This window comes from Lynx canadensis, chromosome B1, assembly GCF_007474595.2.
Source record: "Lynx canadensis isolate LIC74 chromosome B1, mLynCan4.pri.v2, whole genome shotgun sequence".
Classification (NCBI taxonomy): Eukaryota; Metazoa; Chordata; class Mammalia; order Carnivora; family Felidae; genus Lynx; species Lynx canadensis.
This window is the reverse complement of record NC_044306.2, coordinates 150648918-150675352: the sequence shown is the minus strand read 5'-3', so window position 1 is coordinate 150675352 and position 26435 is coordinate 150648918. Positions and strand designations below refer to the sequence as shown.

The following is a 26435-nucleotide window of genomic DNA, read 5'->3' as shown; positions in this document are numbered from 1 at the left end:
CTCTCTCTGATTCTCTTGACTAAGTCATGTTACTCCAGCTAAAGCACTGAGCTTGTTCCTTAACAATTTATTGTGTCTTTTACTAGAGATTGTCAGCCTTATTAAATGTTTTAGAGGGCAGGAACCATATATTTTAAAATATATAGATATTTCTAGAACCTATCACAGAGAACCTATAACCTATGAGGTACTCAACAAATGTATATAGAAATGAAGTCCATGTCATATAACCCATAAGACATCTTGAAATAAAAATGATATTTGACTGCAGGACCCATTTTTGTAATGGGTGTGTTCCTAACACTTAGAGTGAGAAAAACTTGCCATAATCAGTGCAGTGGGCATAGATGAAAGCAGTGGTTCTCAATCAGGGACAATTTTGCACTCCACTCCTAACCCCAGGAGAAATTTAGCAATATCTGGAGATATTTTTGGTTGTCATAATTGGGGTGGAAGATGCACTACTGGTATTTATTGGTAGAGGTTGGGGATGCTGCTAAAAATCTAGAAGGCACAAGACTGTCCCTGAAACAAACAAATTGGCCTACAGTGTTAATAGTGTTAAGGTTAAGCAACTCTGAATTAGAGAAAGGTATTTGTATCATGAACAAGAACATTTAAATTAATTGGAAAGGTTAGATGGTCAATTGCTTCACAGAAATGTGTTAAGATGTGTCTTGAGATATTCTTTCCTGAAGGTGGAAAGGCACCAGAAACACAGGGGAGGGACATGCAGACTTAAAAAGATCTTCACTAACCCTCTGAAGTCCTTAAATTTGTATATTGATTCTGATTCTAGATTGTTTTCTTTGATGCAATCTAAACCTCAGGTTGTTAAGGCATCCTTTTCATAAAACCACTTAGCTGAAGCAGAGTCTTTGTGGTTTTTATTTTTGAATGAGCTTTCATATTGACCCACTAACTATAACTCCCTTTTCTTTTCCTTTCTTTCTACTCCCTTATCATGGAATCTACAGAGGATAAAACAAATAACTCAGAACCCAAAGGTATGATGGTTCTTCCCTATCCTCCCTTCCATTTGGACAACTCCTAAAGGAAGTTGGCCTTTACTGAACTTCCTTCGGAGGAATATAAAAACAAAGATGCTTCTCTGTGGGCTTGGAGGACCTCCCCTGTGTGACTCCACTTTCCTGTTTGTGCATTTGTTCAGAACTGTAGCCTAATTTATATTTGTCCATTAATTTCTGTCCTGAATTCCCATTTACTCATGGTTGTTGTGTCTGTTAAGCTTCTGGCTGCCACCTCTGCAGCATTACCTTGTTATTACCTCTGCTGAAATCTTACATGACACCTTGGAGCTTTTGTTATATCAAAAGGTCACAGGGTAAACTTCAAGAATTTAAGGAATATAATGGAGACTTGATGGCTGATACTTTCAGAAACATCAAAGAATCTACCAAGCTCTTACAGCCTCCCTACCCTGGTAACTTGCATCCCATTTATGACTGTACTTTAACATACTTTGTCATGTACCAAACTCTATTCTTTCTTCAACCCTGTTTGATTTTTCTTGCCTCCCTCTCCCCCCCCCCCTTACTTTTTATTTAAAATATAATTAAAACCTCAGGTCAAATCAAATTCAGAATGCTGATCTGGATGGTTGCTTAGTCTTCTGGCTAGAGAGAATACAAATTGGCCAGTCTCTTTCCTACTACGGTTTTTATTCCTGTCTTGTATACCTCTTTTCTATCAACCTGACAAATTTTTAATTGTGGATTTTGATTGTATCAGTACAAAATTTTTTAATTGGAATAATTGACTTTAAAATGTCTTAAATTTTTTTTTTTTTTTTAGAGAGAGAGAGTGGGAGTTGGACAGGGAGGCAGAGGAGAGAAAGAGAGAATCTTAAACAGGCTTCATGCTTAGTGCAGAGCCCAACATGGGATTTGATGCAGGGCTCGATCCTACATCCCTGGGATGATGACCTGAGCCAAAATTGAGTTGGGTGTTCAACTGAGCCACCCAGGGATGCCTAAAATGTCTTATTAAGTTCCTTGAGGGTTGTTCAGTAAAAATATATCAGAAAGAAAAATAATCCAATAAAGCTTTGTGTTTAAGTTTTGCCCAGGTTGCTCAGAAATAACTATGCTGTGACTGGAAGGTAGTAAGGACCAATGATGTTGGTGTTGCTTGGCTCTGGAGGGTGATTTCCAGCTGCCAGAATTAGTCTCATTGCCCAGGTAAGAGCAGTGCTCCTCTGACAGCCTGCTACAAGTTCTGGCAACCCTGTGGATCAGATTTCCCTGGGCAGTGGCTGGGAGAATAGAAGCAGAATGCCTTGGCCAGCAAGGGAGCTGCCTGCATGTAAGTCTCAGCACACTGAACTTGGCTTGTATCATCAGAATGCCACAGAGAGTTCCTAGGCCTAAAGCTTTTATAGGCAGAATAAAAAATACAGATAGCTGAAATCTACTGAGTGCTTATTATGAACTGTACACTTTTGTAAGTACTTTACTTGTGCTGCCTTCTTTTATCATCACAATGGCTTGGAACTGAAGGTTTCAGAAATTAAATAACCTGTGTAAATTCATCCAGTTGGTAAGTGTATGATCTGGGGCTCAACACTGATGTGTAGCTGGTTTTAGATCCTAAGTTCTTAATTATCACTGCTTGTCCCTAGATACCCTCTGCCATTATGCCATGTAATAATGTCTTCCTCATTTAAAATCCATGATATCAGTCAATTTAAGATCAACCACAGTCATCCTTTTACAAGTTTCTGAAAGCAGGCTTCCCATTACATCTTTATGTACACTGTATTGACTGTCAAGTGAAGTTCTTTTTTGCCATCCAAGGAATTAAATTTCATTAGAAAATAACTCTTTGTCAATGAACTTACAGGTATTGAGAAGATTTTCTGCTGCTGGCATTTCAATGTCTAAAAGTCAAAGAAAAAGAAAAAAATATTTACATTTCTGAACATTTTAAAATATTAATTAATACTAATTATTTTGTTTTGGGGAACACATTATTCTGTAAACAATCATTTTATTCAGTTTTGACTATATGCTTTCTATGTTCATGGATTAGCATAGAGAGAAATAAAATCTTAGTTTTCATTCCTCTGTTTCTAAAGACTCTCAAGTTCCCCATTATAAGTTGAAAAAAAGGTCTGGGTCCTAAAAAGTACTAAAATATATAAAAATGGTGATCTTTCACTGTGTCTTGATTCCAAGTCACCAGGTAACTGAATGTATTTAACATTAGTCTTTGTACCACTTTAAATACTCTTGGCCATATCTAAAATCAGCCACAATATGGTGACCGATTTCATACAGATTTGGATTCACTTTACTCAGGAGTAATTTGGCACATGCCCTTCTCAAGTTAGCACCTTAGCTTCTCACTTTCTGCCAGAAGGGGCCTGCTGGACATTCCCAGATGGACAATAGGAAATGTAGGAGTTAACTCTGTAGGAGCTGGTGCAAGATGGGTGTCAATGGACAAATTCTTCTCCTGTTAGTCATTGGGGAGCGCAGTTCTGATATATAATTCAGAAGATTCTATGGGATGGAGCTAGAGTTGCCCCTGATGTTGGAAATTCTCCCTCCTTATTTTATGCTTTTTGCCTTTTACTCTTTCTTAGATCAAATACCACATGTGAGTCTGTCTCAGGCTCTGCTTTTTGAGAAACCAGGCTTAGATACTGAAATAACCAGATAGCATAACAAATAATGCTAATAACTAGGAGAGACTATGCACATTATTTATGCAGTGCATTTTTTTTTTGGTGTTGGGTGCATTTTGGTATATTTTGATCCTTTTAAAATTAATACCCTTTGTGTGGTTTCAGTTATTCAGAACACTCAATTAAGTATGCCAATTTGTTTTGGATAAAAAAATTAGTAATAAAGTGGACTTTAATATTGTCTACTCATTCCTAGACATCTAGGGAATATTTCAGAATGAGATCTACAATAGATGATTTTGTTGTGGGCCCCAAATCTCTGCAGAACTGCAAACCTGTTTAATTCATGATGAAGGTATATGGGGAGAGGGTGAACAAGTGAATCACAATTATGCCCCAAATTTCAGATGTAGAGAACTATAAATATACTAGCCATTTCTACTTAAGGGTTTCTCTTCAAAAAGTGAATCATCAGTTGCTCTATAGGTTAAATACTATATATGCCAATGGAGGTTCATTTTTATTATGCTCTTGCATTTCTATAAATCCAGGAGGGAGTATCCATTTATATATGACAATTATAGTTACACACTCTTACATTAGGTTGCACAACAAATCAAGGGGACAAAAGAATTCTTTACCAGAAAGTCAACTTGTTTGAACAAAAAGGCAGGACCAATTCAACTGTCAGATGGACTGAGTAGGTATGAGCCGCACCCACTTAAACTGAAAGGTGGCTCATTTCCACCTAATCCTTCTTAGCTGCCTTCCAGAAGCTAATTTTTATTGGACATGATACCTTTAGAGTTTCATTTTGAGCTTTGTGTGGTTAGTAAAATATACAAAACCATATCAAAAGTTTGGGAAATGATTATACTCCTGTAACTTGACCGGAAAAATGTTAAATGCTACACCTTATGAACTAATTATTTAGAGAACTCTACTATGTTCACAGAACTTTCTTCTTTCTTTGAGGTTTCTTTATTGATGTATGTCTTGCTAAAGGGGAGAAATGTTTTTGACTTATAATTTGCTTTTAATAGTTGTATTATACCAGAGCTTAATAGAATAACTATTGCTTCGGTAGGTGAAAGACAGACAGGTACAATAAATGGGGGAAGTGATTTAAGCTGTCACTCCTTGGATTGAGTCACTGCTGTGGCTATTTGTGTTTGCTGTAAGTCTTTGGCTCACACTCAGAAGCTAGAACTCTTATGGATTTATGCTTGAATCAAGGAGTCAACTCTGTAACTTAAGGTACTCTGTTTACAATGTAACGTATAAAGGAAGTGACAACAAACAATGGCATTCCCCTTGCCAAAAGGAGAGTCCATCAAAGGATAGATAATAAGACAAAGTGGTTTTAAAAAGCAGCTGAGGAACTGTGTGCTGATCTTCTCCTATGGGCCAGGAATCAAAGACAATAGACATGGACCCTGTCCTCAATGAACTTGGAGTGTAGTGGAAGAGATATACAACTAAGTAGATAATTTAATATATGATTAGTGCTATGGCAGATTTGTGCATAGAAAATTGGATGCACCAAGAAAAGTCACTTAGCATCGAGGGGTAGCAGGGGAACTAGGAATAGCTGATGACAAACATTTTTTGGAAAGGAGTCAAGCTATTAAAAATAAGTGGGGGCAAAAATAGCCATAATTCACTCATTATTGAACATTGAATTAGAAAAGATACCTAGGTGCTTTCTAAATGGGCTTTGAATCTACAATTATTTAATATTTGCTATCTTTCTGGAATAGAAAGTAAGATATGCAAATTTGGATGTACTGGTAAAAGTCTGATATCCAGTGAATATTTTCTTCCTTAAAAAATCTGAAACTTAATAATAATGAAAACTAAGCTATATGATTCTAAAGTATAAGGAAGAATTTTATAGTAGCAGTAGATACATTTATAATATAAATTTTCATAGATCCTGAGCTTTAACTCTACTCAGGTGAATTTATTTACTTTACCTGAGTCCAAATGTTAAATAAATTGATTAATCCTACTTTTCAGATAGTTTCCCTGGGGTTCTAGCATTAAAAATATAGAGGAGATTAACCGAATTCTGTTACAGAATGTATTTTGTTTCTAAGAAATTTTATTTTATTTTATTTTTTTTAATATATGAAATTTATTGTCAAATTGGTTTCCATACCCAGTGCTCATCCCAAAAGGTGCCCTCCTCAATACCCATCACTCACCCTCCCCTCCTTCCCACCCCCCATCAACCCTCAGTTTGTTCTCAGTTTTTAACAGTCTCTTATGCTTTGGCTCTCTCCCACTCTAACCTCTTTTTTTTTTTTTTTCCTTCCCCTCCCCCATGGGTTTCTGTTAAGTTTCTCAGGATCCACATAAGAGTGAAACCATATGGTATCTGTCTTTCTCTGTATGGCTTATTTCACTTAGCATCACACTCTCCAGTTCCATCCACATTGCTACAAAGGGCCATATTTCATTCTTTCTCATTGCCACGTAGTACTCCATTGTGTATATAAACCACAATTTCTTTATCCATTCATCAGTTGATGGACATTTAGGCTCTTTCCATAATTTGGCTATTGTTGACAGTGCTGCTATGAACATTGGGGTACAAGTGCCCCTATGCATCAGTACTCCTGTATCCCTTGGATAAATTCCTAGCAGTGCTATTGCTGGGTCATAGGGTAGGTCTATTTTTAATTTTCTGAGGAACCTCCACACTGCTTTCCAGAGCGGCTGCACCAATTTGCATTCCCACCAACAGTGCAAGAGGGTTCCCGTTTCTCCACATCCTCTCCAGCATCTATAGTCTCCTGATTTGTTCATTTTGGCCACTCTGACTGGCGTGAGGTGATATCTGAGTGTGGTTTTGATTTGTATTTCCCTGATAAGGAGCGACGTTGAACATCTTTTCATGTGCCTGTTACAGAATGTATTTTATGGGATGTTTAAAAATTTTCATGTGTTAGGTCTGTGAAAACTTTAAAATTATAAATGGGCATGGATTTACTGAGCAAGGTAGCTACTAGAATTGTTTTATCACACAGGAATTATCAACCTTGGAAGTTCATTCATAATAATTTCATCTCCTGCCCCTTAACTTCCCCCCCAAAAAGGAGTGTGAATAAGACCGGTCTGAATTAAACGGCAAAGGAACAGAGTTGTGGACTTGGATTGTGGTTGAACAAAAGCTGAATTCTTCACACACTGAAGGTTTTGATTAGTCACGTGGCTGCATACTTAACCTCAATAAATGCTTTTCTTTGTGTTTCTAATTAGACTGAAAATTATCTCTGTGGTTTCATATATATTTGTCATTCCTCAGAGTGATGTAGATTAGTTTTTTTACAGTACATATCTTTAATATGTCTGCCATGTTGACTCTGAAGATAACATTAAAAAATATTTTAAGAGTTAATTATAATAAATACATCTTTTAATAAAATCCTTTAATAAAATTAATAAACCTTTTAAAATTAATTAAATATTTAAAATTAATTAAACCTAATAACCAATTATATATGCAGGTAGTAGTTTTTAAGGTAGAAACTCACTCCATTTTTCTAATCTTAATGCATATTTCAAGAAATGTGAAAAATCCAAACTTATTTGGATCTTATTTGTGCTTCTTCTATACTTAGCCATTGTTGATTTTAAGCTTTGATAGTAGCACAAAAGACCACTGGTAATGAAGAGAGGACAAGACATGTGCCAGGGAGAATATTTAGACAGTTATGCTGGTAGAGTGAGCAATGGAAAAATATAAGTGATAACATCTACCTTATGCTTTTGACATGACACGCTTGTGTTTCTAAGGGGTCCTTTTGAGGACACACATTGGAGAGAAAGTTAATATTTAGGGTAGCACTTTCACTTTTGTTCTCCCTGGTACCTAGACATTTTGTGAAGGTCTGCATTTTGATGGCTTAGCTCTGGTAAACACCAAGCAGAGAATACTTCGTGGATTTCTTTCAGTTCATGTCTGTGGCTTTCTTTAAGACCTGTCTTGAAAGGTAGCTTCTCCAAGAAGTTTTTCTTTTTTTTTTCTCTCTTTATTTATTTTTGAGATGGAGGGTGGGGGGGGGGGGGGGAGGGAGATTGAGAGCGGGGGAGGGGCAGAAAGACAGGGAGACAGAGAATCCCAAGCAGGCTCTACACTGTCAGCACAGAGTTCCACTCAGGGCAGGATCTCACAAAATGTGAGATCGTGACCTGAGCTGAAATCAAGAGTCAGACACTTAACCAATGAGCCATCCAGGTGCCCCAAGAAGGTTTTCTTATTAACTCCCTCTTCTCATATGATTTCTTAGCTTTTGCTCTTGCCACTTGCATATATTAGTTTTTGATGCAAAATAACCATCGCCTTGTAATATTTTATTCATGCTGAAAGAATTAAATTTTTTTCTCTGGAATTTATTTAAATTGCTTTTTTTCTTTAAGTTTTTAAAAATGTTTTATTTATTTTTGAGAAAGAGAGAGACAGAGAATGAGTGGGGAGGGCCAGAGAAAGAGACGGAGACCCAGAATCTGAAACAGTCTCCAGCTCTGAGCTGTCAGCACAGAGCCCGAAGTGGGGCTTGAACTTGGGAACAACAAGAGCATGACCTAGGCTGAATTTGGACACTTAACCAACTGAGCCACTCGGTGTCCCTTAAGTTGCTTGTTTTAAACGTATTTTTCTACAGAAAAATAAATTATTCTGGAACTATATACTTTAAAAAAAACAAGAAAAATAAAAATATTGAGGCATTGGTTAATTGACCCAATGATAACCATAAGGGAATTTATAGATTTATTTTATGCAATACTGATGAGTAAATTTATGACAATTACATGGCTTTTGAAGTTGCACAAATAACCTGTCATTAAACACAAACCACAACTATTCTCTTCTTACTCAGAACATATAGGACTCATGTTTTTCTTCAGAAATTCTACATAAGAGACAAGAATGTAGAAGGTACCAAGAATGGAAAAACTGGTTAGGAAAATATTTCTGAAATCTTTAAGTTTAAATTTCTTCCTGACCTGAATTGACAGACTAAGTAAAGAAATTTCTTCCTTTTTAAAAAAAGAGGCATTCATATTTTGAATGCCTTTTCTTGTCCTTTATTGATATTATTCCACATTATGAGCTTTAGTGAAAGCTCTTGGAAGCACAACTTAATAATTTATCTGAATAATTAATCTGAAACCTGATCTGAAACTTAATAATAATGATAAAAAGCTATATGATTCTAAAGTATAAGGAAGAATTTTACAGTAGCAGTAGATACATTTATCTATTAGTAGATCACTTTAAGGAGAAAAAACATTAAAACTGGCATCTAGTATATGGTACTTTCAGCTATTTAAAGTATATTGCATTAAGAGAAGCAGGAAAGAGTCATATTTAATTCATCAGTAATATAAAAGAAGAATCAAAGTGGTTTTGCCTCATAGTTTTAGTATCTTTACAATTTTATATGAATGAATGCCCAAAGATTTTAACACCAAGAAAAAAATCTCAAATAACCTAGTTTTCCATCTCAAGGAACTAGAAGAAGAATGAAGTGACCAGGAGGAAAGGAATAACAAATATCAGAGAGGAAATAAGTGAAATAGAGACTAAAAGGACTATAGAAAAAATTGATGAAACTAAGAGCTGGTTCTTTGAAAAGATAAACAAATTTGAGAAACCTTTAATTAAACTCACCAGGAAAAAAAAAGAGAGGATTCAAATAAATAAAATCAGAAGTAGAAAGAGACATTACACCTGATACCACAGAAATAGAGAATCATAAGAAGCTGCTATGAGTAATTATAATGCCAACAAATTTGACAACTTAGAAGGAATAGATATATTCCTGGAAATGTACAACCTACCAAGACTGAACCATGAAGAAATAGAAAATCTGAACAGACTGATTACTGATAAGGAGATTGAATCAGTAATCAAAAAGCTCCCTAAAAAGTCCAGGACCAGATGGTTTCACTGGTGAATTCTATCAAACATTCACAGAGAAATTAATACTAATCCTTTTCAGCCTTTTCCAAAAAATGGAAGAGGAGGGAACACTTCCAAACTCATGTTATGAAGCCAGTATTACCTGATACCAAAATCAAAGATGTCATATGAAAAAAATTATATTCCTGATGAATAAAGATGCAAAAATCCTCAATAAAATATTAGCAAACTGAATTCATCAATGCATTAAAAGATCAAGTGGAATTCATTCCATGGATGCAAGGATCTGCAAATCAATCAATGTGGGGTGGGGGGAGGTGGGAAAAATGGGTGAAGGGAGTCAAAAGGGGATTATTTTCCCGTTATAAAATAAATACATCATGGGGATGTAAGGTACACCATGGTAACTTTAGTTCATATTGCATATTTGAAACTTCCTAAGAGAATAGAACTTAAAAGTTCTCATCGTAAGAAAACATTTTTTCTTAATATGTATGGTGACAGATGTTAACTAGATTTATTGTGGTGTTCATTTGGCAATATATACAAATATTGAATCATTATGTTGTACACCTGAAATGAATGTAATGTCAATTATACCTCAATAAGAAAAGATTTTAGGTTGCTGGAATAGAAGATAAAATATTATCATTATGTTTTAGTGGGAGTAACTCCATAGTGCTAGTTTTTCAGAGTCTTAAAAGATTGCCAGACTTCTCAAAGACATTTAAAAAATTCATGCTATGACTCATTTAAATCATATTTGTTACAACAGTAACTCAGAGAGTTAGGAATACGAGAGATAAAGAGCCAAATTCATCAGGACATCTAAGATCTAATTCCAAGAAATGTGTATGTTTTTTAAATGTAATTTTAAAAAATCCAACATTTTATTATGATAAATAGCAGATTTAGATGGATTTGTAATAAATAATGTTTACGCTTCCCTAATTTCCCCCAAAGGCAATATCTTAGAAGATGTTATAAAGACAATATCTTCAAAGCTCTAGTACAATATCATATCCAGGATATTGACATTGATGCTGTCGAAGTACAGCACATTTTGATCATCACAAGAATTTGTCATGTTGCCCTTTTATAGTCATATCTACTTACTTCCATCCTACTCCTTCCTTAATCCCTGGTAACCACTAATCTGTTCTCCTCTTCTATAATTTTATCATTTCAAGAATGTTCCATATATTCATGTAAATAGATTCATACAGTATGTACCTTTTCTGGATTGACTTCTTTTACTCAATGTAACTCTCTAGAGATTCATCCAAGTTCTTCTTATTGCTAAGTAGTATTACATGGTATGATGTACCCAAGTTTGTTTAACCCTTAACTTCTTGAAGAATATCTGGATTGTTTTAAGTTTTTGGCATTTAGGTATAAAGCTGCTATCAACATCATGTATAAGTTTTTATGGAAACACAATCATCTGTCTGGGATAATGCCTAGGAGTGCAATTAATGGGTTGTATGGCTGTTGTATGTTTAATTTTTTTTTGAACCAGATTATTTTCCAGAATGGATTTACACTTTACATTCTCATGAGTGCTATATGAATGATTCATTTTCTCCACATCTTTGCCAGCATTTGGTTTTGTCATCATTTAAAAAAAAAATAGCCATTTTCATAAAGATGTAGCAATATCTCACTGTAGTTTTTTTGTTTTGTTTTTAAAATTTTATTTATTTTGAGAGAGAAAGAGAGGAAGAGAGAAAGAGAGAGAGAGAGCACACATGAGCAGGTGAGGGGCAGAAAGAGAGGGAGAGAATCCCAAGCAGGCTCTGTATTGTCAGAGCTCAATGCTGGCCTTGAACCCACAAACTGTAATATCATGACCTGAGCCAAAATCAAGAGTCAGATGTTTAACTGACTGAGTCACCCAGGCACCCCTCATTGTAGTTTTAAGTTATATTTCTCTAATTGCTAATAATATCGAACACGTATTCATGTGCTTATTTCCCATGTGTATATTCTTTTTGGTTAAATGTCTCTGTGTCTTTTGCTGGTTTCTAAATTGATTGTTTTTTCACTGAGTTTTGAGAGTTCTTTATATATTCTAGATACTAGTCCTTTGATAAGTGGTATGAAAATATTTTTTTTTTCTGTCTGTAGCTTGTTTTTCATCCTCAATAGACTTTTGCAGAACAAAAATTTTAATTTTGATGAAGTTTATCAATTTTCCTGTTTTTGGAACATGCTTTTGGTGTCAAGTCAAAGAAGTCTACCTAGCCCTAGATACAAAAGATTTCTCCTACATTTTTTTTTTTCTAAAAAAGATAATCCTGTATATCAATTCGGGGACAATTGACATCTTTACTATGTTGAGTCTTTCAATCCATGAAGATGATTTTTCTCTTCATTTATTTACATCTTCTTTGATTTCTTTCATCAGTGCTGTGTAGTTTTCAGTATATAAATCCTGTATATATTTAATTAGAGCCCAGGAAGGGTGGAAATAGAGGATCCCCACTTAGCTTTTGCTACCATGGGTTGGGGTAAAGCCATAGTTTTTTTCCTATGGTGTTTTGGCTGCAGCAGAGCAGTTATTGTTTAAAAGCATTCTATCTTGCTATATTGATGCTTTTCTGGTCTTTTGATTAACGAAAGCAAGCCTTCCCCACCCCCAACCCCCTGCATTCTTGGGAGTTTTTGGATCACTGGCTTCTTCAGTTCCCATTTTAGAATGTATGAAGCAAACTGATGGGACTCATTACCATGTTGTTGGGCCCTGAGGTCACCTCTCAGTCTGGGATCTTCTTAAGTTTGTTTTATATATAATATCTAGGGATTTTAGGTGTATTTAGTGGGGGGAATAGGGAAAAGTACATCTATTCCATCTTCCTAGATGGTAAATTCATGTATTCCATATGGCATATTTATAAAACTTTTTCTCATACCCTTTCATCTATTTTTTTTATAATCTCAAATTCTGACTCCTCTTTTTTTCTTCTTAATAAGTGAAAATATTCCCCAAAACTCTATCTTTGACTCCTCCTCTTTTCATCTTCTTATATTCTTTGCAATCTTATTCTTTTTTAGTATTTCATTATTATATTATGGGAATGACCATCATATTTATGGTTTTAGACCCAAACTTCCTTCAGAGGACCAATATTTTATTTCCAAATGCTTGATAAATAACTTTATCTGGAGAGGTATATTCTATCTAATACTCAAAATGTAAGCTAATCACCTATATTCTACTTCTCTATTGTATGCTATTTCTGTATGAAGTTATCATTCCACTAATTACTCAGACTTAAACGTTGGATGCTGTATTCAATTTCTCTTACTGTTTTGCCTCATATCAGGTATGTCAATTCCATTCTAATACTGTTTTCACTATGACAGTTCAGGTTTTCAGTTCTTCACACTTATACCATTTTAATTATTTTCTAACCAATCTGTCTGCTTAAAGACTCTCCCCTGTAGCTCATTTTACACAATATTATCAAATGAAATTTTAGAAACCAAAGCTTTGACCTTGTGTTTTTCAAAAATGAATGAATCTTAATGTACCCTACCAAAGTGCAGCTCTTTTTTTTTTTTCTTTAAGTGGGCTTCATGCACAGTGTAGAGCCCAATGTGGGGCTTAAACTCACAACCTTGAGATTAAGACATGAGCTGAGATCAAGAGTCAGATGCTTAACCAATTAAGCCACCCAGGTACCCCCAAAGTGGAACTCTCTCTCTCTCCTTTTTTTTTTTTTTTCCAAAATGGAGTTCTTTAACCTAAAACTCATCACTCTTAATTTTGATTATGTTATAACTCACTCAAGCTGGACATGAGTGCAGTGGCTAAAAAGGCTTAGGTTCTTGGGAAATGAAAGCAAACAAGCTAGGACAAATTTGAAGAGAGACAAGAGCATTAGTCTAGCTATATGTACAATTGGCCTTTTAGGATTATGTGAGGCAAGTAGGCTGTCTGAAAACCCGTTTCAAACTTGAGATTATTTGGGCTTGATGGTGATTGGCAGTGCACTTTGGGAAGTTATATTAGAGTTCTCTAGAGAAATAGAAGTATTCATTCATTCATTCATTTATTCATTCATCCATGCATTAGGAGGAATTGGCTCACGGGCAATTATGGAGGCTGAGAAGTCCTGTGACCTGCCATCTGCAAGCTGGACACCCACAAAAGCAGTGATGTAATTCCAGTTCAAATCCAAAGGCCTGGGAAATAGACTTCCAATGGTGTAAATCCCAGAACAAGGGCAGGAGAAAACCAATATTCTAGCTCAAAGTCAGGCAGAGGGAGAGAGAATTTACCCTTTATCTTTTTATCCTATTCAGACTTTTAATAGGTTGGATTATGCTCATCCACATTGGGAAAGGCAATCAGATTTACTCAGTCCACCAATTCAAATGTTAATATTTTCTGGAAACATCCTCACAGGTATACCTAGAAATAATGTTTAACCAGATATCTAGGCATCCTCTGGTTCAGCAATGTTGCCACATAAAATTAATCATCATACAGATCTATCCCAACCTCAGATGGATGATGCTGGATATCAGTTAGGACATGTCTGTGTTCCAGGTGTGTCTAATAGTTGTGTTATTCAATATCGTATATTGCAAACTCTAAGCTCAAAGTTGAATTTTAAAATTACCTAAAGAAATATTATTTTAGGGGCGCCTGGGTGGCGCAGTCGGTTAAGCGTCCGACTTCAGCCAGGTCACGATCTCGCGGTCCGTGAGTTCGAGCCCCGCGTCGGGCTCTGGGCTGATGGCTCAGAGCCTGGAGCCTGTTTCCGATTCTGTGTCTCCCTCTCTCTCTGCCCCTCCCCCGTTCATGCTCTGTCTCTCTCTGTCCCAAAAATAAATAAACGTTGAAAAAAAAAATTAAAAAAAAAAAAGAAATATTATTTTAATTAAATATCTAGGGTTATTGGAAGACCTTTTGAAATACCATCAGAAATAATGCTCCACATTTCTCAGGAGACTTAGCAACATTTTCTCTGGAATAAAGTCAAGAATCAGGAAATGATGGTGTCTGAGGAGCCAAAAGTTACATTAAAAAAATAACTCAGGGGCGCCTGGGTGGCGCAGTTGGTTAAGCATCCGACTTCAGCCAGGTCACGATCTCGCGGTCCGTGAGTTCGAGCCCCGCGTCAGGCTCTGGGCTGATGGCTCAGAGCCTGGAGCCTGTTTCCGATTGTGTGTCTCCCTCTCTCTCTGCCCCTCCCCTGTTCATGCTCTGTCTCTCTCTGTCCCAAAAATAAATAAAATTTGAAAAAAAAAAAAAAAACTCACTAGAACTTATATAATTAAGGATATAATATAATATATTTATATTATAATTTAATTAATATAATTTATGTTATAAATTAATAATTAATTATACATATAATAAATTACAATTAATTAATTAATTAATTAAATACCCTCATTCAAAGGCTATTTGCTTTTCTCGGGTCATAATCTGACAGTACATGAGATGGAGACCTGTGTCAGTTGCCATGCCTACAGTGTAGAGACTGCTTGGGATTCTCTCTCTCCCTCCCTCTCTGCCCCTCCCCTGCTCTCTCTCTCTCAAAACAAACAAACAAACAAAGGCTATTTGCTTTTCTAATTTTTATGTATAAGTTACTGTGAAATATGTAAATAGATTTGGAGGAGTTAGAAGAAAGAACATAGAGTAAACAAGTGACATCAAGAACTCTGCTTGACATTGAAGTATGAGAAAAAAATAAAATATAAAGAACAAATATAAGAGCTGAAAACTTGGGATCATTTATTGAAGGCATCAATAACCTTACTTCCCTAAATGCCCTTAGGGCACTACAATATCCACTATATATATAATAGTATATATATACTTTAATGTTTCTTTTTTTAACGTTTGTTCATTTTTGAGAGAAAAAGAGAGAGAGAGAGAGAGCACAAGCAGGGGAGGGGCAGAGAGAGGGGGAGACACAGAATCCCAAGCAGGTTCCAGGCTCTGAGCTGTCAGCACAGAGTCCAATGTGGGGCTCCAACCCATGAACTGCAAAATCATGAACTGAGCCAAAGTCAGATGCTTAACTGACTGAGCCACCCAGGCGCCCCAATATCCACTATATATTAATGAATTCCACAGCGATGTCAGAAAAGTAGGTGGAAATTTTGAGAAAGATTTTTGAAAAAAATAATTTTAAAGAGACTTTTTGGGTTTTATTAAAAAATAAAATATGAACTCTTTGGAAAGTTTGCTTTTTTAGAAGATTTATTTCCAAGGAATTTTGAATGGCCAAGGTCTTACACTAGTTAGAATACTTTAAGAAACCTTTTGCTGATAAAATAGGTTTATAGAGCTTAAGATTGGCTCTCGGTTAAGAAAGGACCCTCTGGGCAATAGTATGCTTTTAAAAATGTCCTCTAGGATTTATCAAAGAATGATTAGTTAGTTCAGTTCCTTAAAGCATGGTATGAATGAAGCCATGCATTGTCTCAGGATTAAGCCACATGAAAGAAGTGTGTTTTACTAAATCATCATCCATATCTCAGTGTTTGCCAGCTGCTCACAAATGAGTGGTAGGCCAGAGTTTCACTCTTCTTCTCATAAAACTCTTAACAGTGAGTCAGGACTGTCATCCAATAAAGTTCTGTTATTATTCTTTCTATTACTTCCACATAATTTGAGTTTTTACTTTAACCAATTATGATTTAGTATAAATATTTAAAATATTTCTCATACCTATTCGATAGATAATTAAGTATACCAGTACGTACAAGGTATTTTTTGTCGAAATGATTATTATTTTAAAATATGCTTATTAAAATTATGAGCATTTAACTTTATAAGGTATTTCGTTTAAAATGTTTATGAGGCATTTCTTCACATTTACAAGGAATGACTTGAATTTTTCCTTCCAGGGCTTTCAGGAGAGGGCCACCATGTGGTCATTCTTGCAGTTGTGTAGTTGGTACATCTAGTCTAGCATTACATTTTTTCCTTAGCTCTTGGTGTAATAGTTTATGGCAGTGATAGTGAAGTACATCATAGTGAGATATCATTTGCATTGTTTTACTTGTTCTTTTTTCTCCCCTTTTTTGTGCATTAAAATTTAAATTACATAAACCTTAAGTATCATATATATGTTTTGTTTTGGTTATCATACTATAAAATAACAAGATCATGGAAGTAGTCATATTATAAAATAATAAAGGAAAATTGGCTATGTTAACCAATTTTACCTATTGAAGTTATCATCTCTATTTTAAAGGAATGTGATAGTGTTTAAGCATAAGTGAATATAAATTCAGGTGTTTTGGAATGCATAAAAATTTTTCCCATTGAAGTCAATGGTATTAGGTTAAGGAATTTGCCTTGTAAGAGTTTTTTTTAGGAAACTATTCTTTCATGGGCAGGGGAAAACTATGCCATCAATGGTTTTTCTAGGTTTTATATTAACCAATCAACTTGAAAATCTTTGATCTATTGAGTTTAGAATTGATGGAGAAAACATTGTCTCTCACTGAAGGATACAATCCCATAAATACTGATTGTTAGTACCTTGGAAGGTAGTAGAATGTCATTTTTCCTGGAATTCAAGAATGACTGGAAAATTAAAGTAAACATTGTGTTCATGGTTCTCAATAATTGAAGCATTCCTTCCATCCTAAATCTGGGAGTGGCAGTGTCTGCCTACATGTGCCAGACTTGAGATCAGCCCTCCTTAATTGGGATTCTGGAAGAGAATTAAGCTCTAACGCCGTGGGGAGCTTTCATTTTTATGAAATGAATGAACTCCCCCCTTTTATTACTGAAATATAATTAACATGCATTGTTATATTAGTTTCAGGTGTACAGTATAATGACTCAATAATTCTATACATTACTCTGTGTCCATCAAGATAAGTGTACTCTTAATCCTCTTCATCTATCTGAAGTTCTCTTTTATGAATCTGGAATCATCCTATGTATCATCCTTAAGAGAACTGACAACAGGCACTCACATCATTTTTGTTAGGGCTTAATTCTTTGTGGAACCTTAGATGCGAAAGGCTATATATATTCTCTCCTACTTTGGTTTTCAGTTGTAGCTTTGATATTGTGGAATTCATCAGTTCAGCCAACAATCACTTGCTGCTATATGCCAGCCCCTGCATAGGCTTGAAGATGTAATGGTGAGCAAACAAGCACATGACTTATGGAAGAGATGGTCAGTAATCAAATAATCATTTTAGTGAATACGTAATTAAACCCTGGAAAGTGCTCTGAAAGAAAAGAACCGGTTTCTCTGAGACCAGTGTTAAAGGAATCTGTCCTCTGCTGGGACTGCTGGCCAAAAGTGATGACAAGGGTTTACACACCAGTTGACTGAGAAACCTGGGCTTGGGGCATGTTGTTGACAAAACCAGTTTTCAGCTGTTCTCATTTAGCAACTTGCAATTGCTGTTTGATTTTACCAGCTGATGACAGCATTAGGTCCAATCCACATCACACTGTTTCTACTGGATAAACTTAAAACATATTTGTAGGGGCGCCTGGGTGGCGCAGTCGGTTAAGCGTCCGACTTCAGCCAGGTCACGATCTCGCGGTCCGTGGGTTCGAGCCCCGCGTCAGGCTCTGGGCTGATGGCTCGGAGCCTGGAGCCTGTTTCCGATTCTGTGTCTCCCTCTCTCTCTGCCCCTCCCCTGTTCATGCTCTGTCTCTCTCTGTCCCAAAAATAAATAAACGTTGAAAAAAAAATTAAAAAAAAAAACGTATTTGTGTAATAATGATACCAATTATGTCTTTCATATACACTGAATCAGTGTGAGGTTAAATGTGTATACTTGTATATGTATTTATTTATTTTATAAACTTTTTTGTTGAGAGGAACAATACTCTTTTTCTCTTTCAAGTCCCCACAGTGCCTAGCAAAGTATTTGTACAGTACTTCATAACTGTTAAAACTAATATTTCATAATATTTGATTTCAACCTCTCTCAGCGATTTTTTAAGTTAGATATGGACTTACATGCTTTCTTTGTTAATGTTAAAATGGAGGGCAGAGTTTAAAGGATTTTGATTTGGGATGATTGACTTTAGACTTAGAAAAAGAAGCCAGATTGTTTTTTTCACTAATTTGCAGATCTGCTTTGTTTCTCTGTTCTTTCAAGGTCACCACACACAGGATAAGCTGTGTGAGAAGGAAGGTTCTAAGAGAAAGCATCTAATAACCTGAGGAGAGTCACATTTCAACAACACGATGACTTCTTATCCAGGAGAAGCATGTTCAGGTTTTGCTTTTTGATCCTTTTGATGTTCTATGCAAATGAACCCTTGGCCTAGATTTATTTTTTTCACAAACATTTCATCCTTTTAGTCCTTCCTATAGGGGCGGGGATACTTTTCTGCCCTTGGTCAAATTTGTTGTAGCTGAGAACTGATAGCTGAGCTTAGCTGTGCTGAGCGTTGGCTGTCCTTTTATGAAGACCAGAGAGACACTCATTATCCTGGGAATGAATATTATGGGACACTTGTCCCTGCCTTTTAGAAGCTGTCTTTCACAATACTGTTAGATGACCAAGAATAAGAACTGGTTTATGCAATTGCACACCTGAAACTAGTATAACACTGTATGTTAACTACACTGGAATTTAAAAAAATAAAAAAAATACATTGTACTTAAGAGTGAGAGAGACAAAGCCCATTAAAGGCCCATCAGGAAGTAGGTTTGATGTTAAAGAGATTCAAACTCATTTCTGTAATGTGGGAGTCTAGATTCTTTTTTTTCTTAATTTTTTTTTAATCTTTATTTTTGAGAGAGAGAGAGAGACATAGTGTGAGTGGGGGAGGGGCAGAGAGAGAGGGAGACACAGAATCCAAAGCAGGCTCCAGGCTCTGAGATGTCAGCACAGAGCCCGACGCGGGGCTCGAACTCACGAACCGCGAAATCATGACCTGAGCTGGAGTCGATGCCCAACCGACTGCGCCACCCAGGCGCCCCAGGAGTCTAGATTCTTGAGATATCCAAAGGAACTGAGGGAAAAATCATGACCCACAGAACAAGCTATTAAGTGTTTAAGGCTGCCTTGTTTTCTAAGGAAATGTTATTTGAGGCCCTACTTTTTTTTTTTTTAAACTCTGTCATCAAGTAAGATTTAATTCCAAGAATACAAGAATGATACTATATCAAGAAATTGATTGACATGGACCCTGATTACTTTAACAGTGGTTGAAAGCAATAATTATTGCATATGAAATTACGATTAAGGAGGGAAGTGTTGTTTTCATATTTATAACAGAACGCCATATTAAAATTAAAAGATGAAAATCATTCTATACCATATATAAAAAGGCTTACCTGAAAATTTAAATGAAGAAGAATCTATACATAAAGACCCAGGTTTTCCCTTTAGCTTCTTATATAAAATGGTTTCAATTCTATCCCAAAATTTTGCTGCATTATTTTTAAAACAGGACTTAAACTTCAGCACAGCATGTATTATCACTTTCCCTTGGGCTCGGCTGCAGAACAGAAAGAGACAAATAAATTATGCTTTTATTACTGAGCCTCGATCATTCTTAGAGGAGTCATTTTATAATTTTGTTAAGTAGAGCTCCTGGCAGCTATTGCACTCTCAAGGGAGTGGAAATGGCACTTTGTGGACATGGTGAACAGTAAAGAGAGTGTGATTTAGAGTCAGGGAACTGAGTTTGTATTCTAGATTCACCATCTGCCAATTCCCTGACTACAGCAAGCTGTTCGCATTCTCTGTACTTACAAATTTCTTCATCTCTGTAATGGGGATAATAGTATTTCCTGGGCTATTGTACACACCATATAAAGTAATGTATATGGAGGTATTTTGTAAATCTCAGTGCTGTGCAAAATATACTTATTAATATAAATATGTCTTTGTATCAAAAATCCACTATGGACGTGCTATGTAGGGCTGATAGCAAATAACAAAATGAAACATAACAGGTGAGATGAGGGAATCGTTTATTATCTTGAGTGCTTTTTGTTTGTTTGGTTGGTTTTTGGTGGAGGCACAACTTGCAAGGGTGGGCCTGTTCTTGTCGTCTGTTGGAAATTGTGACTGAGCAAACACATTAGACTGGATTTGTTTTATTTGTAATTCTGACTTGAAGATGTAAATGTATAAATCAGAAGTTTTAAAAGGGGGTTGTTATTACTGACTTGATGGGATGTCTATTCTGCTCTATTCTCTGTTTTTCTACCTCCTCCCCTCTTCCCAGGCATTTGTCTACATTTGTATATTTGAAAATCCACAACAACCTCAAAGTATGTGACTCAAGAGAGATCTTGAAAACATCCACTTGCAAACCTTCATAATATCCATGAACAAAACAGAAACCATGGCTAAGATCCAAGGTTTTCTGAGTAATAATAAAGCTTTATTATTTCAATAGTATTTTTGCAGGATAATTCTAAATAATAGATTTGCTAACTTCTATATCACCCCTTTCTACTTTATGTTTTACCAGACACTCTTCCTTTGAGCACTATACATGTATTCTTTCCATTTCCTTTTGTACAGTATTAAGCATTTAGTAGTTGAATGTTAATTTATTAAGTATTCTCAGTTCTTTTGCCATTATGCCTGTGCAGTGCTAATATTTCTTCTGTGATATGTAGAGATGAACCCTTTATTTCTCATGGAAAAGACAAGGACATATTATATTGCTTTGTTTATTTTAAAGATTTTGTCCAACCATGAATGTCACTCTGAACTTTTCTCCTGGGTCAAATAACAATCTAAAACTAAACTAAATATAGACATATGTATTCTTAATCTGACATCATCAAGAGTCATATGATCCTCTTTTCTACCAAAAACATGAACTAAAAGTTATTTTGATGTTACCTTCGCTTGACCCATAAAATAATCTTTAGTTTTATATGACAAATGCTTTTAATTCTTTGCTACAGTATTTTCCTTTCCATTCCTGAAGTTTCAGTTCATTCATTCATTCATTCATTCAATGAATGTATATTGTCCAAGCAATATATCAGGCAGAGTTCTAGGGACCAGAGCTACATCAGCTATGAACATATAAGACCACAGGTGCCTTCTCTCATGCTACTAAGAGACACAGACAAACAGGAAAATGAAGAAATAAAATAATCTTCAAAATGAGTTCTATGAAGGAGACAGCAATGACTTGAAGATTAGAGGTGAGAACATTTTAGACAGCTTCAGGGAAGGCCTCTTTGAGGTGAGATCCTAATGACAACAAGGAGTGAGTCATGAGAAGAAATGGGGGAGGAATGTCCCAGAAAGAAGGAACATCAAGTACAAAGGCCCTGAGCAAGAGAGACTTAATACTTCCCTCAGTTTTATTAAAGTCTTCTTTCTGACTCTAGACCTCAATATCCCTTTCCTTATAGAGCATTTACTTTAGAAAAGTTATAAATTCTTTCTCTGCCTCTTTGAACTATAGGTAAACCTTTTAAAAGCCTCTTGCAGTTTGACAGCCCCAGAAATGTCTTTCTCAAGGACGCAAAAGCCATCTCTGAAATGTAACCATCAAAAGAGATAGAGACTCTATCTCTCAGTTTCTGTGAGACAGGTGGGGGCCTAACTTTGGTAGGCACTTTACTTACTCCAAATGGTAAAACTACCTCCTGTCATGACAATATGAGAACTTTACTTTTCCTTGGGCAAAACCAGTTAGCAAACACAGATGACCTAAGATACCCCATCACCCCAGCCTTTAAAAACATTATGGTCCTTTATTTCATGGGAGTTTTGAAGTGAGGTCAGAGAGAGGCAAGGCCAGATCAGGGAGGATCATGTGGACTGTATAAGGAATTTGGAATTTATGAGAGACTGTCAGAGGATATTAAGTAGGATGATATTGTGCTCTTCAAATTCACTTTGCTGTGTGGAGAATGGATTGTCATGGAATAGGAGTGAAAGCTAAAGTTGATGCTGTCATCTAGATATGACTACTTTGGTTCAAACTACAGCTTTATTATTTATTAAATGTGTGACCTCGGCAAGTCACTTAAACTACCTTTGCTTCAGTATTCTTATTTGTAAAATAAGAAACTGATCTGTACATATCATACAGGGTTGTTATCAGGTTAAATGATTTAATATCAATAAATTCTTGGGGGGCTACTGGTTAAGAGCCTGGATTATTTAAAAATAAACTGGGAAAATTAAACAGAAAAAGTTCTAGTTTTAGGGAGGGGAGATTCTAAAACATATTAACTTTCTTTAATTTGTGCTTGTAATTACTATTTTTTCATATCTATTGCAGGTTATCTGTTCCTAGGTTATCAGTGCCTCACCAGTGTTTGGATAAACATCGCTGCTAGACAATAGCTGTAGAATTGGATTTCTAGAGGGGCCAGTAAAGGAGAGGAGTGAAGCTGATAGGGTGCAAGTACATATGCACACATCATGGGAGTGTTGGGAATTGCCAGTGTGTGGCCTCAGTTTCAGTGCATTATTACCATGTGGGGATGTAGGCCCTGTAATGTCAGATCTCTTTTTATTTTTCAACACATTCTGAATATTATGTCTTTTATATGATATTTCTCAACTTTTACTTATTTTTTTATTTTTTAGAATTTCTAATATATTATGTTTTAATTCTGCCTGTTTTTCACTTATGCTCCTTTTAATTTCATATTCATGGATGTTATCAACTTTTATATTTAATCCATAACTCTAAGCTAGATTTGGCTCATATCTACTAGTTTGCACCTCCTAGGTCAGATATTCTATATGTGGCTCTCTTATCTTACCCATTCTTTTCTTCTGTTGAAATCATCTCCTGATTTTAGATTTGCTTTTTGACCTTGTGCCTTCAAATAAAATACACATACATTGAGCCTTTGCCTGAGACTCATAATCAGTTGGAATTCTTGGTTCTGGTTGGATAATTTTCCAAAAGATCTTGAATATCTTTTTTCACATTTGAAAATGCTAGTAGTTTTGAAGCCTCAAACTAAAATTTATTTCAACCTTTCAATTTATACCAAACAAATATATTCTGTTAAGTATGAGGCATGAAGGTAAAGGACAGAATTTTCTGCTCTGTGCCTCTTGGGCTATTTTACATACCTTACTTGGACAACATGAGATTTGACATACTGTCTTCTCAGTTTAGATCCATGAAATGTTTCATTTATCTGTTAAAAAATAAAATGAATAAAGACTAATGTTTCTTTAAAATTTTTTAAAAAAATTTTTATTGTGGAGAACTCCAAACATACACAATAGCAAATAAAAGAATGTAATGAACCCCGTGTAAACATCATTCAACTTTACCAGCTACCATTAAATGGCTAAATTGTTTTATTTTATTACTACCTGCATGCCAATAGTTAATAAATCCTTAATATCATTGAATACATACTATTAAAATTTTCCTAGATTGTGACCCATTTAAGAAAAAGATGCATTCTTTCTCACCTTCTTCTTAACAGAAGACCATGGGGGAGGGAGAGGGGGAAGAAAAAAAGTTAGAGGGAGGGAGGCAAACCATAAGAGACTCTTAAATACTGAGAACAAACTGAGGGTTGATGGGGGGGGTGGGAGAGAGAGGAAAGTGGTGATGGGCACTGAGGAGAGCACTTGTTGGGATGAGCACTGGCTGTTGTATGGAAATCAATTTGACAATAAATTATATTTTAAAAAAAGAAAAAGAAAAAGATGAAATGTATACTAAACATGTCTTTTTGAAAATTATCTTTATATTAGCTAGGTTTATTCACAAATGTCTTCAAATCAATAAATTATGTGGTAAGGTAAGGCAAGAATATTTGTTTCCTAACAATAGCATGATAGGGAAGAATACAGTACCTATTTTGAAGAGGTGAATTCAAAGGACCAACTGATAGAGATTGCCTTCCGTGTTCAGCTTTTTATTGAATATCAGTGTCATAAAACTTAACAGAAATGTCCCCAAAGGTGAGATATTTCTTTCTTTTCTTTCTTTCTTTTTAACTATGGGCCCCCTTTCATGGCTGTACTACACACCATTTTCCCTGCTCTTTCAGGTATATGCTACTGATGGGTTTGAAGCAGGATATGTAAAAATCTCTCAGAAATTTTATATAAGAATCATTTTCTCAACTGTTCCTGATTTTAACCTAATGAGTGATTTCCCACAGCAGGACCTTCAAAGGGCACCCAACAACAAATTTCACTGTCTGTGGCTTTAACTTTGGCAAAGACAGGCCTTCAATATCACTGACTCAATATCGGTATCGCAAATATGTAGTTTACACTTTCCTTTTGTTACAAAGCAATTGGAATATGTTCATCTATTCAATAGATATCTATTGAAATAAAACTATAAACAGATTAGATTTATATTTGGAAATTTAGTGGAGGGAACAGATAATAAGTAGACCAAGAAATAAATATATAAATATGATAATTTGAGATAGTGTTAGGTAATAAAAAGAATATAAAATAAAATAATGCTACAGAGTGATTCAGGGGACAATATTTGAATGATCCAATAAGTCCTTTTAGAACAGGTGACATTTGGGTGGGACCTGAAAGATGAAAAGTTGAGAATCAAAGGGAGATGATTATTTTAGACAGAGAGAAAACCAGGTGCTATGGTCCTAGGTAAGAATGAGATTGTTAAGTTTGAGGGGTAGAAAAAATTGTTGTGACTTAAGTAAAATGAGCAAGGGAGAGAGTATAAGTTGAGGTTGTCCAGGTAGGTGGGGCAAGATTACAGTCAGCCTTGTTGGCCATGGTAAGGAGTTTAGATGTTATTTCTAAATATAATCAATGAAGGAATCCTGGCAAGATGGTAACTAAATAATACAGCATTTCTCTTCTATTCTTAATTCCAACACATCTGTCTCTCCTGGGACCAAGTGGGGTGGGGTTTTATGGGGGCCCTGGAAGCAGGGCAGTGATGAGGCACTTTCTCTTCCAGGGCTCAAGGAAGAACCTAGAAAATAGTCTGAGAGCCCTGTGTAAGAATTGAATTGCAACAGACCCTGAGAAGAGCTTGGTCAATAAAAGTTTGTGGATAACCAGGTATAAAGCTGACATTGGACCATGTTTGTAGTGACCAAAGATGCTCCCCTGCTCTTGGGCAAGTGGTTTGATGTACGAGCATGACTGCCCTGTTTCGTATGGATAATTTTGGTACCTCACACATATCAGATATCATTTTGGTTGTCTATAATCTGATGCATTATATATGAAAAACACATAGAGTTTGTTTAAACATTTTTGAACATTTGATTGGCCATATGAAATTGATATAATCTGAAACTTGCTCAAGATTCTATATTTGCATGCTTTTCAATTATAGAACAGAAAAATCATAAAGAAGGTGGGAAACATACTTTCAGTGGGACCCTGAGTAAGTCAACGTTTTAGTGCCTCAGTTTCCTCATATAGAAAATGAGAACGTTGTGAGGAGTAAAGAAATGAAATTAATTAATTAAGGAGTAAAGTCCTTAGGCCAGTACTGATGGTTAATAAGGCTAATTACTATTGTTAAGGTACTGCCTCACTCTGATTTTTAGAATTTCTATTCACTATAATTGGGTATCATATCTGCTGCCCACAAAAAATAGGAAATGACAGAGATTTCATTTTGAGTTGTCCACTAGTTTTCTCCTACAAAAAATAGGAAATGACATACAGATTTTTTCTTGAGTTGTCCACTAGAAAACCACATATCTAAACATGAAAATATTCCCTATGGAGGCCTAGTCTCTGTAGGTAATGCTTTACTACCATTCATAGTAAAGCAGCATTTCTTTATCCAATTTCTTTTTTCTTTTTAGAGTCTATCATCACAAGAATTATTTAATGAAAATCACAAGAAGAAGAACAGGTAATAGGTATTATAATAATGACTAATAGGTGAGTTTGATGAATGATACACAGCTCTATTTTGTGCTCTTA

The 26435-nt window shown here is 35.6% G+C and overlaps 1 protein-coding gene across 1 annotated transcript in view; it reads right to left on the bottom strand.

Moving 5' to 3' along the window:
* The window catches only part of LOC115513066 (transmembrane protease serine 11C-like), a 53802-nt gene that overhangs the window by 9383 nt on the left and 17984 nt on the right, over positions 1-26435 (bottom strand). The window contains exons 4-6 of the mRNA XM_030314502.1: positions 23613-23680; positions 19874-20037; positions 2861-2899 (exon numbers count right to left, since the gene is read on the bottom strand). Of these exons, the coding sequence (XP_030170362.1) occupies positions 2861-2899; positions 19874-20037; positions 23613-23680 (271 nt within the window). The remainder of the gene's footprint in view (positions 1-2860; positions 2900-19873; positions 20038-23612; positions 23681-26435) is intronic.